This window comes from Gordionus sp. m RMFG-2023, chromosome 1 (genome assembly GCF_954871325.1).
Source record: "Gordionus sp. m RMFG-2023 chromosome 1, tfGorSpeb1-WG-v2, whole genome shotgun sequence".
Lineage (NCBI taxonomy): Eukaryota > Metazoa > Nematomorpha > Gordioida > Chordodea > Parachordodidae > Gordionus > Gordionus sp. m RMFG-2023.
This window is the reverse complement of record NC_088775.1, coordinates 12,186,038-12,204,006: the sequence shown is the minus strand read 5'-3', so window position 1 is coordinate 12,204,006 and position 17,969 is coordinate 12,186,038. Positions and strand designations below refer to the sequence as shown.

Here is a 17,969-nt window from a genome sequence, read left to right as displayed (position 1 = left end):
TGGCGTTTTGTTCGATATACCTACATCGGTAAAATGCACCTGAAAGAGTAATTGCAATCAATTATATATTTTATTAACGAATAAAGATTCTTTGGAAAAAGTGATATTGTAAAATTTTGATAAATTATTGTTTAAGCAGACCATAAAAGGTCCTTTAAGAAAATGTTGCGCTATATTTACAGTAGTGGGCTAAATGAAGCCCTGCAAAATATATCGATAATTTTGAGAATTCTTCTAATTTATTCCAATTGCCGTTCGCGTCGGCTGGACACAGCTTCTTAAGTTAAAACTAATTAAGACTTACTCAAGTATTGGCGCTAGGGTGCCCTGTAAACCTATCCCATTTCAATCTAAAATTGCATTGTCGTTAGATTGTACTGATATCCTCTCGCAAATAAAAAGGCGAGGAGGATAAATGTTTAAACTAATATTTTTAATGATTATGATTATATACACGGTATATGCAATATATTAATTTTTTAAATATACGTTACTTATATTTATGAGGAAAACTAAATAAGTACCATATAGTTTTTGTCAGAATAAAAAAAAAATTCAAATAAGCTTAGATAAATTGTGGTTTTTTAAGCCGCCGAATCAGTTTCTGCCCTGGGCCCCCAAGGGTCGGCACGGGCACTGGATTAGAAAATATATAACGTCATTTAATTTGACGTTAATGATGCCTAAATGGTTTGCTAAATTTCAGATGATATATTATGAATTGTAATTTATTTTGGATTTCATATATACATATTTCATTATAAATAATTAATAATACAATATATAAAATTTGTTAAAAAGTATATATATATATTTTTTTTTAAATATCATTTAAATTTAAAGTTATTTTTAGCGGCTAACGCCGCGCCATAGGCTGCATCAAATGAATTATCAAAAATCTCGAGATCCATATCGTACAATCTTTTAACCTGTATATATTATAAATATAAATATTTTTTTAAAAAAAGGAATTAAAATATTTACGAAATGTTTCAATATCTTGTTTTTGGTCAAAGCATTGCCCATACCAATTAGTCCTGTAATACCATTCGAAATAAGAAATTTTTTAGGCATCATTCGAATGATATTTTGAACCAGTCCTTTGCATAAGGCCGTGTATACTAAATCTTTGTATTTAATAAAACAAACAATGTAAGAATTTAGTAGGCCTAATATTAAAATTGTATTTAAAAATCTCTCCATGGGCCGGCATTAATTTGTGTTAAAGAATTTAATTGGAAAAAATTGGCTTGATAAAAAATGGTGGTTACATGTGCGCAAGGTTAAATTGGAAGTGAAAAATAGTCAGTTATGACATTACATTTAAAAAGAAAAAACCGAGAGGTAACTATTAATTAAAAAGGATTAGGGTATAAAATTCCTTAATTTATATTATGGAATGTATCTTTTGTATGATAAGGATTAAAATTGTGAAAGGACCATTGACTGTTTCAATGACAATAAGTATTTAATATATACGTTAAGGGCAATGTGTTACTTTTCCAACTTTAAATAAATTTTTAAGCGCGTTTGTCTAAATATAAAAATCTGATTTTACCGGATGTATTCCATGTTTGGAATACCTACCATACCTACCTACCCTATGAATTTCAGACAATTTTGCTATGAACCTTTTAGCTTAATATAATTTATTAATTTTAAAATAGATTTTTCGTATAAATTATAAATGACTCAAAGATCAACGACAAAATTACCTATAATTGATAAGATAGGTATTCTAAACATGATAGAATAAATTTCCGGCAAAATCAAATTTTCTTAATTTAAAAAAAGCATACAAAAAATGATTTGAAGTTGCATTGGGGTAAAACACAATGTCGCTAATATATATAATTATCATAAAAGTATATTAATTATTACCTATTTTAATATTCGAGGATGTTATTTTTGTTATAAACGAGGTCATATCTGCTGAATCGTGCCTTTCCCCGAAAATGATAGGATTTATGTCTAATAAATTATCATAAACAGATGTGGTATCCTCAGCATTAACCCTTTCCAAGGATTCCCATATAACATTAGAAGTAATATTTGACCCTTAAAATCAAATATGATTTTAAAATAAATATTATTCTCAGTGCGATAAAAGTTATTTAAAAATGTTACGCCGTCACTTTAAATTTAATGTCCGCAAAAAGGAACGCCATTAACATACTCGTTACTTTTTATAAAAAAAACGTGCATGTCAATAGATTTTACTATTTATTATTTCCAGTTTGATTAAGGTTTAACACTTAACACAGCAAACACTGTGTTAAATATATGTACAACCTGTGTAAATGATGAAACTTGGTATTTTTTAAAAATATATTTAATGTCTAATTTAAGTTATCTGAGAAAAGTTTGTTGGGCTATAAAATTTGTGTTTATATCATTGTGCTATTATTTTGCCATGCTCAAATAAAAATCTTCAAATATTTTGATCTCTGAAGATAAAAATTTTTTCTTAAATGCTCAAGTAGCATTTTTTATCAAATTTTGTCCAAATTTCCAAATCCTTCTTGTAAAAAATATTGTTATAAGTTAATCTTTTGTAACTTATATGCAAAAAAACCTTCAATTTGGTTGATCTTTTTTGGGAAAAAAAATTAGAAATAGATTATTGTTAAACACTGGATCATTCCGTAAACTATGTATAAATATTTTTGATAATAATATAAAATATTGTGTTAACCAAAGAATGACAACCAGTTTTGTAACATTTCAATAAAAAGAGAAATTATGTTTCCTCCATTCAATGAGGCTGCAATGGCAAGATATCTACTATCAAAAAATGGCACAAATTCTATTGGAGGTATCAGATCTTTTATGTTATGTCTTTCGTGAATATATGGTGGTATAAAATCAGATGGCATAGTCAAGGCTATTTGAGTTGAAGTACCCATATTAAATACTAAGAATATATTTTTTTTAAACATTTTAATATAAAAGTACCAGCTTTATTATTGTGAGTAAAATTGGCATATATTGAACATTGAAGATCACCTAAAGTTATATAAATAGGAATTCCAATTTTAATATCATAAAAATGAGTTGTTAAATAGCCAGCAATATAACTAGGATCTTGAATATCTGGTAAAAGTTTAATAGGAAAATTGGTTTTATTTAAACTTAATTAAATTAATAGATGTTTAATATTCACTTACATGTCAATATTCCAGTTTTTACTTATAGCATCAAAATATCCCCAACTCATAGCATTATGATATGATATAATGCTTTTTGATAATTTACATAAATAAAACACAATAAAATCCCCAATTGTTCCTGATTGCTCATAACTTTGAAGCTCTAATTTTTGAGTTTGAAGCCAAAATAATGTTGCACAGCCATACCCTGAAAATACCTTAGTCTGTGAAAATGGTGTTGGAATATATTTAAGTATAGATTCTGATCTTTGGTCTTCCCATGTATAAAGAAAAGAACAATAATTATTTATATCAGTTGATAAAATATCAATATTATTTATATCATTTTTCCATAAAATGACCCCATGCATCTGACAACATAAGGATATTGAGCTTATATCACATATGAGATTTTTTGGAATGGATATCATACATTGATGAATGCCATCTATAATCGACCTAGGATTCTTTTCATATTTATTGGGAGAAAGAAAATAATTAACATATTGATAAGATTTTGCATATATAACGGTAGTTGAGGATGAAGATAATACATTTATTTTAATATTAGTCGTACCTATGTCAATTCCTAAAAACATATGATTTCATGGATTGATGAATATAAAATTTCATTACTAAATTTTAGCCGCCTATGAAGTGTACTAAAAATCAGGGACTGACTGGCCATAAGACCAAGTTATCATTTTTACATGATGTAGTAAAATTTAGATATATTTTATGTATTTTTCAAAAAAATTCTTGTCCGTTTAAATGAAAGACAAGTTTGATTAAGTTATTAATGCTGTTATAGTTATAATTAGGAATTTAATATTATAAAAAGGATATAGGTAGCAAACGATTAGTCTGCAAATATATAATCCAAGACAGCAGTTGATCTTGGCGAAAATAATTCACCTGCTAAAGGAGATTGGGATGGTACGTGAAAAAGACTTAAGATAGTTATATGATTAAAAAAGCTTAATCCCGATATTTACAAGGCGAAAAAAACCTTATCAGTAGATAAATCTTAAATGAGAATAAGAGAAAATTTAAAAAGTTAAATCCGCTTTGATTTTTTTGAAATAATTAGGCTTTCATTATATCTTCAAGTTAAAATTTTTTAATTTATGAGCTGGAAAAAGATTAAAGATGCCCAAGTCTACTCTATTTTTTTTATATTCACCTCTATTAGAAAAAAAGCTATAAAAATGACAAATTTAAATTAAAATCTTCCTGATTTAAAGCTGCTAGATAACATCTATACAAAATGAAATGCTAAAACTCGAATCTAACAAGGAGGATATATAGTAATGAATGCAATGGAACGCTAGAAAATTCGATTAATCTCTTTATTTTTAAGGTATTACGTTATACGATAAATCAAATAAATAGTTAACAACCATTAAATTTTCCGTGAATAAAGAGCATATAACGAATGTGCAATATTTGTAAATTTTTTCCTATGTCCAAATTTTTGAATTTTACAATTAGAAAATGTATTAAGTAATAAATTACGATAAGAATTATCTTCATCTGCCCGTATTTATAAAGTTTTATTAGTCTGAAAATATTTATGATAAAATTTTTGATAGTGAGGAGTCTAATAAACATTGATTTACTACATAGTAATAGTAACTCATTTTTAATAGGTATCTATTAGATTCTTTGATGCTATGATATGCACACAACCAGAGTTAGACACGCTACTAAATAAAGGTTATGGTGACCATTATGAAATATAATAGCTAAGTTACCATCGTCTCTTCAAAAAAGGCTAACAGCTGTGTTATCTTTATTTAAAACATATAACAGTGACAAAAAAGTTTTTAGTTACATCATTAAAAATAAGAATAAAAGAAAAAAATGCTATTTGAATTTTATTGATTCATTTTTCTCACTCTAAAATTAAAAGTACTTTAATAAAGAAACAAAACTAATTTATTAATATTTTATTCGCTAATTTATAAAAATCAAATTTTATCATTTTAAAGCATTCATTTGATCAAACAAAATATTTTCGTCTTCCATCGATCTTTCAAATTTGCAAATCAAAAGGGCTATACGGATTGGTAAATATGTATTGTATTAAATAAATATTTATTTTATCAGATATTACATATCAGTGCTGTATATTTCTTTCAAATGATGGATTGAGATATAGGATTCTTTTAATTTATCTTTGTACTACAAACTGTAGAAATAAAAAAAGTTATTTTTATCGATTCTATCTAAAGTGATAATCTTTTTAAATGAAACTTTAAATAATCTATTTTCAAAATCGAACAAAATTTATTTTTACCAAAATACTATCGTCGTCCTCCTATATACTAAAATTATTACTTTTTCATTGGCTGTCATTGTTTTAAAAAATAAAAACGCTATATAACTAAATCCCACAGATGAAAAGATTTGAAATTGAAGAAATCCAGTGGGCAGTCATATTGAATTCTCTTGTTTTCCGTTAACCTATTCCATTTTAAAGTTTAAATATATTTTTATAAAAAATATATTTTTAATTAAAAAAAACCACTTTAGTTTAAAAAATGTTTTAAAGTACGAAAAATAAACGTGATTTTAAATTACACCAATAAATATAATAAGCTCTTCTTTATATTTTTTAAATGGGCGATATGTTATATGTAACGTAACCCTATTTCTAACTTACTGCCTAACTCTGCACATATGCTAACACATTAATAAATTGTGAAAGAACATCTAGTAAATTTAAAATTATAAAATATGAGCTGAGGGGAAATATGGGACACGATTAATTGGAGATAATTTTATTGATGCCCTTTCAAAAAGTGTTGATGCACATATAACTCGAATATATATTCATTTCGCCAAAGTTGAGAGTTAATGCGAGATTTATTAGCTTGAAAAAATTATAATATTCGTTTAATTTATAATTTTATTTGGGAAACTATATTTGCAATATGCCGGATTTTGTATGTATAAAATAAGCCTTATACTCGTTGCAATATGATGTAGCTTAGTGTTGTTAAATTCCTAACTTTGATCATCTCTATTGTGGCTTAATCCAGCTTTAAGCCTAAAAAATTGAATCAAGCTTCTAAGTTGAGTCTCAACTTGAAGATTGACTTGAATATTTTTGCATAAATATATAGCTACGGTGTTTTACAATTGACTAAAGATATAGTTTAACAACACTAATGTAGCTTGTAGATTTTATAGTGCAATATGTAATACTTTTATATGTTCAAGTAGTATGATTTTATATGTGCAATTCTTAAAATAAAATATTGGATTATAATTTAATATGAGTCTTTTTGAAACAGTAATATTTGTTTAACCTATCGTTTTAGACATCTTTATCCAAAAATATAAGAAATTATAAAAACATGTATAATACGAATAAGCCATTGAAGGGGTCCCGATAGAAGACCGTAAAGGCGGACCGAAGGCCCGTAAATAGGGCATGGAGGCGAAGCCCCTACAAGGCCACATTATTGCTAGTCCGCCCTTGCTGAAAATCACCATTTAAAGTAAACCGATGAAAAGCCGATTTACAGCTTCAACCCATCTTAGGAAAATTGCACACAATATTAAAAGAGTAAGTATCTTAAGCTTTTATATATTTTTACAAGTGTTAATTATACAAAACAACAATAACATCAAATTAAAGTTGTTAAAAAGCCCGATTCTGGTCGATATTTGAAACGACCCGATTAAGATTTTAGATAATATTATGTGAGCCGATCATAGATAGTAGAAAGGTTTGGACCTACATTTTCCATTTCTTGAGACATACACTTAGTAAAATTTTGGGTAAAATCTTATCTCGAATTGAGCTCTTATCAAATAAATCTTTACCTACTAGTGTTGTTAAATGACCAGCATTGGTCGGGCATATATAACGCGCGTAGACTGTGCTAAATATAGATATATTCTATATTTAATTGTAATTTTTAAAAAAAATTTGAAGATGCCAAATTGAGATCAACATCAATGAACGTTGCCCGTTAAACATTTAGATATAAAGAAATAAGTTCATTTGATTTTGTTTTATTAAAGATCTTTGTTTAAATTTATTATTATTTATTATCATGTGATTATTTTGTTTGTCCCTTTTTTCCACTTATCAATAGAATTTTTTTAAAAACAAGGAATATTTTTAAATTATATAATATTCTAATTTAACTATAAAATAATTTTCATATAAATTATAAGTAAATATAAATTTAATGAATTGAATTCTATTCGCAAAATTTATTATAAGCTATAAAAAATATCGTTTAAATTTGGGCATTTAAAAAATAAAAAGTGGCGGAGGAGGGAGGAGGGGGGGGGGTAAAACATTTTTTGGATATATTTATTAACAAAGTTTATTAAAATTAAGTAAATTTTCATTAATCATAATAAATAATATTTAAAATGTGCCGAGAATAAATGATACATTATAATATCTATCCAAATAATGAGGCCGATCTCTATAGTCAAAATTAAGACTGATATGATGAAATCGCGAGATAATTTGTTACACAAACAGATGTATTATATATTCCAAATTGAGGCATTCTGTTGATTTTGTTCGGTAGCTTCCAACTTTTTACCAGCACCAATTTTTATGAAGTTGTTGTTTTGGGCCATTATTATAATTTTAGAACTTTCCTTGAATATTATAAAAAAAGTGTGAGGTCTGCCATCTTTAATTTTAGATTTTGGCAAAGCCATAATTTGCTGAGATTCATCTTGTAGAGTCCAGTATAAACCGTTTTTCGCTAGAATTAAGTTGACAAATATTTTTTAGATTTTGCTCTACGTCTTACCCTGCATTCACAGTGAGAAATCGCGGCGAAGTATACAAAAATACATTTTATATAATTCGCCATGAATTCGCGCTAACTGTGAATGCAGGTTCAAGCCTATTTATTTCAACCTTTTCCTTTTCGTAAGCTCCATTTGTCTTTTATGTAACGGCCCTTAGCTGAAAATAAAGTTGCCCTAGGGACTGTTACATTATATTGTGCACGAAGCAAGTGTTTGTATTTTGCAGTACTTTTTAAATAAAATAAAACCTAACGCATCTCTTGATTGAAGCGGGATTTTAAATTTTTTATAAAAAAAAAATGTTTGCTTAAAAAAATGATAGTCCTAAATTATAAAAGTATTGAAGTTTTTCAAAATGGTTTCAAGTGCCAAACGGTAATTTGACCAATTTACATGATACCATATTAAATGCATCATTTGCGTTTGTAACTCAGCGTTTGAAACGCTCAATTTGGGCGCCCAATAAAAGAAGAAGAGAGCTAACGAAAAGTAAAAAAGCTTTGGATTGATATTATACTTAAAAAACTGTCAAAAAAATTCATAAAATTCAAAGTTATTTATACTTTTAAAATGATAGGATTCGTGAGTTAATTGTTCGATGAATGTTTCTTCGTATAAAATTTTCGTAGTGTCTAAATGACCTTCGATGGCCTTACCTTCTCCTACGTAACCCTCTGTTCCTTGTAAAACTAAGAAGGGTCTATTGACAAGATACAATTTAAACTTTTCCCGCTCTCCTGAATTTAAACGAATAAATTTAAAAATATATATATATATTACATTTTATATCGTTAAGAATATAAATATACCTATATCATTGGCTGTAGCAAACAGCTGTTTATTAATCTTTAAGGTGAGATATTTGTTGTTGCTGATTGATTTAATGCCTAGTTGTTTATTCGGCAACCAGGTGATGTCGAATTTATCCTTGTCGGAGTTTCTTTATATTATATTAATAATAACGTATTTTCAAAAAATCTTCTTCTAAGCCTTTAACTATTTTGTTAAAATTAAGATATTTTTGTCCGATGACTTACTAGGCCTATTTTCCCTCCCATTAGGGGAGATAACCGAGTGACAATCCGAAAAGAAATAGTAACCAAAATGAATTATTCGAATGATTTAAATAATGGACTAATTACTTGAATATTGGGAAAATTATTTGAATAATTCATTTATTCAAATATTCGACGACATATTTGAATAATTTATTTATTCGACGACATATTTGAATAATTTATTTATTCGACAAATTATTTGAATGTTTTGATAACCCATTAATCTGACAGGTGATTTCTGATTAACTCAACTGCTTGTGAAAAGTTTTCGGTAGTTGGAACTAATTTGTTGTCAAAAAATCCCATGTCCTCAAGAAATGATAAGAAAAGCTCTTAACCTTAAAAATTGGCTCAGCATTAATTAAACTAACATTGCTTTTTAATTTCATTAATAACTTGTTTGCACGTTCTTTATCATTAGATTATGATAATTTTTTTTGTCACTTTAAAATTAGAAAAAATTAAAAGAATACTGTCAATATATTTACGCATGAATTATTTTATCAAACTTTTAAAAATAAAAAATTATTCTAATACAAACAGGAAATTTTATTATTCGTACAGATACAAATAGTAAACAAATCGAATAAGAATAATTCACTATTCAATTTATTTGTTGTGCGGATGTCGATTTATCATCACACCCCGTGTTCCGGGTTAGATTTTAGAGCACATGGGTTAAATAGACAAACACATATTGAAACCAAGAAAAACATAAATCTTGAATTTAATTTAAATTTGACAATTTAGGTAGGTATAAATCTAAACAATATAGGCAGGAGTCATAATTGAAACGATTCGCGTATGACCATTTCAAACACCTACATTGTATCCATTCTTCTCCTCTTTGTGTTTCTTTTTGAAATTTTAGCTGCAAACTACGCAAAAAACATTCATATTTTTCCTATTCTTTTCTTTTCTTTTCTTATTTTATTTTAATTAATATTTTTGGAGACGAAGTTCTTATTAGAGGTTTGCGATGGGCAGATTTTAACCTGTCCGCCCATTGCAGACCTCTAATTCTTATCTCAGCCCTTTTTTGTTTACCAATTCACCACTCCTAACCCCGGTAATAACTGTCGTCTTTATATCGCTTTCGCGGTTTTTCTATAAGAGCTAAAAATCTATTAACAAGTTTAATCGTATATATTATAAATTTAGTTAATTATTTTTAGTTAAAAGCAAAAAAAAATTCATTTTTAGAAATGAGGCGAAAATAATAATTTTAAACAATAACCACTAAAAAATGGCTTCCCCAATTTTTGAAATCAATCATTAACAAGACAAAAAAAAATTTTTTTAGCAAATTTTTAGATACGTAACTCTTAGGAGTTAAATGTTATAGGTGTTTTTCTTCTCACCCTGTTTGCCACCCATCACCTGTCTCCCCCACCTGACATATTATACTATATCTTTCTAAAGTTAGCTAGCACCGTAAAGCTGTTTAATATCAAAAAGCCATTTATCTAAATCTATAACTTCAACTCACTAGATCATAATTATTACAGAACTTAAATTTAGATGCTATTTTTTTTTATCACAAAAATAACATATATCACTGTTTTATTTAAAAAAAATAAAATAATACAATGTATAAAATATAAAATGTAATTTATATACTTGTCATCCATAAACATGCTTTTTATCTTCGATGTTAACGACCTAAAAACCCATGTGTATATATTGCTATGTAATATTATTACAAAGGAACAATTACACCTATAAATTATATTTTCAATTTCAACGATTTTGTTGATAACAGAGTTCTCTGACTCTAAATGAATATCAGAGATTTGCAGAGGTCAAATTTTTTTAAGCCCGAATTTGATAATAACATTTCCCCCCTTTTCAAACTAATCTTGGATTTTATTTTTTTAAAAAATAATATTATTTTTGGTCCAATCTGAGTTATTTATTTTTACAGGCCTAATTTTTAAAATTTGGATATTATTTATTAAACAATTTTGATTACATTTTATAAATGGTTTCAAAGGAAAATTAAAATTTATTTCATCATCTTCAAAATAAAATAAAAGCATTAATAATTATTATATTATTAGAATATATGGTGCTTTTATTTTTGAAATACCCAAAATTTAAAAATAAACCAGGTATAACTGAACAAAAAAAAATTCCTCCCCAAGAAAATTCCTATCAATTTTTATTAGAAAATAATTTGATAAATTTAAAGAACCAAGCCCAAATTATTAAGGGCCAATCCAAATAGAGATTACAATAAGGATTCATACGTATTATCATCGACACATTTAACACAGGCATTGTCCCCTACGCTCCAGTACTTATCCGAAACTGTCTTGAAACGCCAAAATTTACCAGTTGAATCGTTTTCCAATTGAAAAGTTTCTAATTCTGACATTTCATCTTGATTGACTACTATATCTATGCCTTTAAGAAGAGAAATATTTTATATATGAATGAATTAATTTAAAGTTATATGTGTCCTATTCCTAGGCTACCTTACTTGTTGTTAACACCAATTATTAAATTTCTAACGAAATCAAATGTAAATTCTAATTGTTCCACAGGGAAGACCTGTACAATACAATTAAAGACACTAGAATATTTAAATTTTGTCCTAATATTATAGCCTATATTTAAAATTTGAGAAAACTAGCATTCCTTTTACTAAGTTATTGTTAGTTACAGTGGGGATTGTTAAACCAGGACAAGTCAAACTTTTTCTCCGTCGTCGTTTAGTCCCTTTTAATAATGTTTCTTCACTTTCCACGGATTAATTAATATTATACATACTTTCTTAGAAACATGCAAAATCTATTTTTTGGCCTGATCTCCCGACCCCGCTGTCCGGTGGCAAAATTATCTCTGCCCTACCAAAATATTTAATGTGTAGGAATTAAATCTTAAAATATTTATATTATTCTCAATTTTAATGTTATGCATTAAATTTAAAATATTCAGGCAGTAACTTTGATAATGTTTATCTATTTTTTGGGAGTTAAAATTTATTCAAATATATATCTAAATAAATACACCTCATCGTAAAAGGTATTTAAATATAAATAAAATAACGTTTTTAAATATAAATAGTAAATATCCATGAAAAATATTCAAAAATAGTATATTTAAATCAAAGCTTGATTAAAATTTTTTAAAGATTAGTATTTTTTTCCCCAAAAATTTTGATCAAAAAATCCTTGAAGATCACACAATAGAAGATTTTTTAAAGAAGATTAAAAAATGCTAGAAGAACACACAATAGAAGATTTTTTTTAAGAAGATCAAAAATCTTATTTTAAAAATTTGTGATTTCATCAAAGATTGTTTATGCATAAAAATAAACGAAAAGATTTACTAATAAAAGATCTTTTTTTACAAAAACAATTTGAAATTTTAGGTAAGATTTGATCGGAAAAATTTTCTTAAAAAAAATTAATCTTTAAAAAAGAACATCATCTACTTCCAATTGCATTTCAGCCTATTTAAATACATAATATTTTTCAGAAATAAACTTTTATACCAATAACAATTTTTTTTACTTGAGGATATTTTATTAACCATTTTCTTATGTAAATGATAATTATCTTATGGAAAAATTTGCAGGAATTTTTATTTCAGAATTATATCACAGATCAGTGGCGTAGCTACGAGGGGGAGGGGTTCGGGTTTGGATCCCCCTTCCCCCCAGCAATTTATTTTTAGAATATACGTTCAAAAGACTCAAAAGTGACTTTATATCAAATAAATACCATGAATATTTATATTTTTCTGGTTTTGATGTTTGGGGAAGGATAACTTATGTCGAAATGTGTTATTTTAATTAAAATTAGTGTTGTTAATGGCTCAATTTGAGCCGTTATGGCTAACTCAATATATTAGCCAGAAAATTATGCTAGCCTGAAAATTTTGCTCATGGTTGATAGAAAGGTTTAGACATTATTCGTGAAATCTCTAGGCTTGAGCAATATATTTTTGGCTAAAATATTGAGTTAGCTATTTATAAAAATCGGCTCAAATCGAGCCGTTTAACAACACTAATTAAAATGATCTTCTATGACTTTTATATTATAAGAAAAACAAATATAATTTTTAAGATAAACCCGGCGAAGGCCGGGTAAAAGAGCCGAAGGCCCGTTAAAGGGGCGACCCCAGGCTTTATGTATGGACCCCCTCTAAGGAAAATTCTTAACTACGCCACTGTCACAGACAGATAATTATCAAGTAAACATATGAAACAATTTTAAATAATTAATTGTGCTTTTATTTATTATTGATTTTGGAAGATATTTTGAAGAATCATCTATCACCTAATATGGTTAAATGACATGTAAATGATGTGAAAACCCAATGTAATCTAAGTTATACATCTTTTTCGAAAATTTTTATTTTTTTAATTTCATTTTCTGTAATAACTTTGCTTATTTTTAGTAAATAGGATAAAACAGATAAGATCTATATTCTTTTATCCGGATAACAAAATTAGATAAATTGTGGATTTTACATTTATAATTCAACTTATTATAATAAATTTTTTTTAAAAAATAAAAGAATTTGTAGTATTTCTTTGAAATCACAAATTTCATGAAATATTATTTTTAAAAAATTCAAACTAGATCTCTTACACGTAGGTACAAAGTGTTAATTAAACTAACCAAAATCGCTTTTTACTTTTAAATATAATTAGGCTCAATTTTGTATTTTGATAAAAAATTATACTACCAATAGAAATCTTAATAAATATAGAAAAACACTTATAAACCTTAAAAAAATGGTAAGACTTAAGAGTCACGTAGGAATTGTTAAAATTTTTTTTATAAATTAATACGATTAACAAAATCTCAAAAAATAGCACAATATTATTAAAATTTTTATAACACTTGTAAAGAGGAGCAAAGTTATAAGTGTCGATTGATATACTAAACAGTTCATCACCACTATTCTAAAGAATATTTACTAAATTAGCAGCTGACTTTAAAAAGAAAATGTTATGGGCTAATCCTTATCTCAGCATACTTAGCTTTTTCTAAAAAAAACTCGCAGTCCCGTTTAATGGATAGCTTCGAAAACCAAGGTATAATGATAATAAAGTTTGAATCAAATTATTTATTTTTTTATTTTAGAAATTCTTTCCGATATTTATCAAAGATTCAAAGTGAATGAATACAAAACGATTGCTGAGCTTCGACCAATTTATCGATGAAGATATTCCTTATTAATAAATTTAAAAAATTTCTTAACTCTTGTAAATTTGGCCTTGAAATTATGCATTAAATTTATTATGAATTATGACTCAAGCAAATACGATATATCGAATCACATTTTTATATCGATGCCAATAATTTTGCAATATAAATGACAAATAACATATTTATAATAGTTATATATTCCAATCGCCTATGAGAGAATATGTATGTGTCGTCTATCTAATCATAACTCGGATATAAAAAATTATGCTAGCAGGCATTTTGCAATTGCATTTATTTAATCTTTTTTACAAGTAAATAAAAAGGATATCAAAATTAAATTTTTGTTTATGTCTTTCTTTCTTTCATTCTTTCTTCCTACCTTGCCTTCCTTCCTCCCTTACTATGTCAAGCCTATTTAAATATCAATTATAAAATCATTAAATTTTTAAAAATATTAATAAAAATTTTTTGTAAAAACTTCGTTGTGCGGATACAAATTTGTCATTTGACCCTTTGAAGTTTATCTGCGGAGATGAACCTGTAACCGTCCATAATTCTTCTTTACTTAGAATCGACTTTTTACATTTGATTGCGCCTTCATTCCCAATGGCCGTGAGATATTTACCATCTTTGTCCCTAAATGCTAAGTACCCCTGCACATAGATCAAGAAAAATAAAGCCTGACTTTGTATTTTTTTTATATCTGCCGGGATAGATTTTCCGTTGGAAGTTAAATAATTACCATTAAAGGTTTTGATGGTATACATAGTTGGATTAAAAATATTATCAACTTTATCGCTCCCATTTATAATGTTAGAATCGCATCGGTCTTGGCTGACCCTTTCTAATGTAAACAGTGATTCTAATCCCCAAGGAATGACATCGCTTAAACAAACCGACTCAGGACAAAACGTTTTGGCATATTTTTGACGATGGATATGTTTTAAATTTATGTAAGGAGGGTGAACTTGTAGATGTAGGCTCCAATATTCCGAAGGATCTACCGGTTTGTTGAGACCCTTCAGGGTGTTATTTTTAGCGTTGGCGGATAAATAATAGTTATGCTTGACATTTAACAGGAGATAAGGGCCCCACCTATCAGCTTTCCATGAATCATCTTTATGAGAGTCTAAGTAGAATACTAAAGCGAATCTTTGTTCTTCGTCAGCTGTGTCAGCTTCGCAGCTCACGTTTCCGAATCTATCGATAGTTAAATAACGATCCATCATCGATTTTAGGTACACTATCGGAGCATCGACGTTATTGACAAGAATTTTGCTAAATGTATCCTCGATCAATTCGGGTATCAGGGTCCAGTACTGCTTCTTTTTAAGGACTATACCAGTCACGTTTAACTTGTACCCGAAATTTTCGGCTGTTAAATATTTCCCATGACCAGAATATAGGCCTATTGTCCAATTTAACAACGAAGAATTTATGAGTTTTATGGATTCTCTTCTGTTGTTGGTAGGGTTGGAAGCTTGTTCTATTTCATTATTAATTACACTATTTCTCACCATATCAAAATAATTTTTCGCTAAAAATAGGTTAAATAAAAATTTATTCAATTATTTTTTAAAAATAAAAATTGGAAAGAAATAAGAATTTAAGCCGTGCTATTTCTATTATAATAATTTTAATTGTTAAATAAAAATACAATAGCTGGTGATCTTGATATTAGTTAATTTTTTTTTCAATGTCCAAATGTCCTTGAAATTCAGAACGAATATATTAATAAAAAAATTATTGAATTTTTTTTTTGAATCTTATCACTACACTTTGAATAATTATTTTTAGGTTAATAAGTAAGAAATATAAAAAAATGGATTTCAAAATTTAAAATAATAAATTTAAAAATTAACTTGATATTTACTACATACTTATTAAGAGATGAAGAGATTATCGGAATAAAAACATCTGTAAAAAAAAATGGAAATTATCATTATATATAATTCAAAAAATATTATTATATTATTTTGCTTTTACCTCTTTTTTTTAGCGAATTACACTTTATTTTTCCAGATTTATTTTTATTTTTATTTATATTTAATATTCAATTAATAAATTATTAAATTTATGTGACAGATTTTATTTATTCTTTTTATAATATAATATTTAAAAATAAATTTTAAGCTATAAAAAACAAATGAGATAAAATCCTATTTTTTCCTTTAGGGCTTGTAATATTTTATAATTATATTTAAAACATTTATGGGCATTTTATTTGCGAATCTGCTATTATAATCAATCTACTAGATATAAATTCAGAAAAAAAAATTAAATTTTAAAGATCTTTAATTTATATATTGCACACAGTGTAAAAAGTTTCCGATGAGATTTTTACTATATTATATATCATACCTTTCTAATTAATTAATTAATTGAGGGTAGGATTAAAAATAAGAAAATGAGTGAATATCTACCATAATGCCCAAATATTGTGTGTTACTCTCAAACATGTTACCTAGAACATTCTAGATAACAACTCCCATAATTCCTTGGGATGAATGTCTCATATCTTCAAATCGTTGCAACGACCAGCAAAATTGGTGTAGTAATACAATAATAATATACTTATTATTTATTCTAGGTTTTAAGCTATAAGTTGTTCCCAAGATATCTTTTTTCTTTAAAAAATGATGAATTTAACAAATCATGATGAAATTAATTTAGTAGCAGGCGTCGTTAGCTTTTATTAGCTAGGCTTACTAAAGGGCCATTTTTAGAACCTCCCAAATAAAGTCAAAATATTAGAATTTAATTGATATTCGACGAACGAGGATTATTATTCTCAAAGAGATAAAATATAGTAAAAGAATTGTTATTTTATAACTAATATGTTAAGCTTAAAATGCATTGGCGTAAACAAGGGGGAGTGGAAATTTCACACCATTTGCAAATTTGTTGATCGTATTATCATTTTAGTATAATAAAAATCTTCTCCTAGCATTTCCTTTGCCCTCTCTCCTTAAAAATTGAATAAGGAGAGGGGAGGATGGGATAGGAGTATAGAGGATAGAAGAGAAGAGAACAATATGTGTTTATATTATATAAACCCCATATTTTTAAAAAATTAATTAATTATTTTAAAATATAAAGACTAAATAGACAATAGAAAACTTTTGAGATTAAAATATTTTCTTTTTCTTCAAATGATGAAAACCCAAATCTTAATAAAAATTTAATCAGGTCAAGTTATTCATAAAGGGGGCCTAAAATGTCTAATAAAATAATATGGCATACCCCTTTCATTACGAAAATCGCAAATGTTAAAATAATTAAAGTCTACCTTATAAAAGGTTTAATTACATGTATCGAATATGATATATTCATATTCAATTCAATACAAACTTTTTATTTATTTTATTATTTAATAGTAGCCACTTTTCACTAAAGATCAATTAGAACTTGTTAAATTCTGGAATTTATTAGAAACAAACCTAATCCTAATGAAATCGAAGTTTTTGTAATGGAGACCAGAGAGGGTTTTTTATAGGTAAGTTTATGTATCACTTCCCTGCCACCACGTGTTTTGATCGCTGTTTCACCTCGATGCCACTCATGTCTTGCCTGATAAATCATGGTTTTTAGATACAACTCTTAGATTTACAATAAAACCTAAGGGTATATATTTTCAAAAATTAACGATTTATAAAAAGAAAGTAAGTATGAGAGATTCATATGATATGTTTATGGCAATGATATAAGCATTGTAAAATGGGACGATAGCAGTGCTATTTAAATTGTTTTGACTGGTTTTGGAATAAATCAAGTAGATACTTCTCGGAGATGGTCTTATGAAAGAA

General features: G+C 27.0%; 2 protein-coding genes and 1 long non-coding RNA gene across 8 annotated transcripts; 1 reads left to right on the top strand and 2 right to left on the bottom strand.

The window, feature by feature from the left end:
• Positions 1-723: 723 nt before the first annotated feature.
• Positions 724-4,133, bottom strand: LOC135931618 (sedoheptulokinase-like). Of its 3 annotated transcripts, XM_065468855.1 has the most exons (7): positions 3,727-4,133; positions 3,168-3,616; positions 2,956-3,131; positions 2,696-2,914; positions 1,882-2,058; positions 985-1,127; positions 724-929 (listed from the first exon to the last, which is right to left on the bottom strand). In XM_065468855.1, the coding sequence occupies exons 2-7, from the start codon at positions 3,578-3,580 to the stop codon at positions 828-830; spliced, it is 1,230 nt and encodes a 409-aa protein (XP_065324927.1). In that variant the 5' UTR covers positions 3,581-3,616; positions 3,727-4,133; the 3' UTR covers positions 724-827. The 3 variants fall into 3 exon arrangements, with proteins under 3 accessions (XP_065324927.1, XP_065324925.1, XP_065324926.1); XM_065468853.1 differs by having other exon boundaries at positions 3,168-4,133; XM_065468854.1 differs by having other exon boundaries at positions 878-929; positions 1,029-1,127; positions 3,168-4,133.
• Positions 4,134-5,006: 873 nt separating this feature from the next.
• On the top strand, positions 5,007-14,230 carry LOC135922526 (uncharacterized). 3 transcript variants are annotated; one of them, XR_010570948.1, is made up of 6 exons: positions 5,007-5,060; positions 5,141-5,218; positions 13,072-13,198; positions 13,261-13,326; positions 13,863-14,048; positions 14,098-14,230. It is a non-coding gene; the product is annotated as an uncharacterized LOC135922526 (long non-coding RNA). The 3 variants fall into 3 exon arrangements; XR_010570947.1 differs by lacking the exon at positions 5,007-5,060 and having other exon boundaries at positions 5,067-5,218; positions 13,940-14,048; XR_010570946.1 differs by lacking the exon at positions 5,007-5,060 and having other exon boundaries at positions 5,067-5,218.
• LOC135922525 (protein singed-like) lies at positions 5,470-15,760 on the bottom strand. 2 transcript variants are annotated; one of them, XM_065456895.1, is made up of 6 exons: positions 14,642-15,760; positions 11,248-11,404; positions 10,619-10,660; positions 8,750-8,880; positions 8,504-8,677; positions 5,470-5,615 (listed from the first exon to the last, which is right to left on the bottom strand). In XM_065456895.1, exons 1-6 carry the CDS (start codon positions 15,681-15,683, stop codon positions 5,611-5,613), a joined length of 1,551 nt encoding a protein of 516 aa, XP_065312967.1. In that variant the 5' UTR covers positions 15,684-15,760; the 3' UTR covers positions 5,470-5,610. The 2 variants fall into 2 exon arrangements, with proteins under 2 accessions (XP_065312967.1, XP_065312966.1); XM_065456894.1 differs by lacking the exon at positions 5,470-5,615 and adding an exon at positions 7,225-7,891 and having other exon boundaries at positions 14,642-15,700.
• Between the last annotated feature and the right edge of the window lie 2,209 nt (positions 15,761-17,969).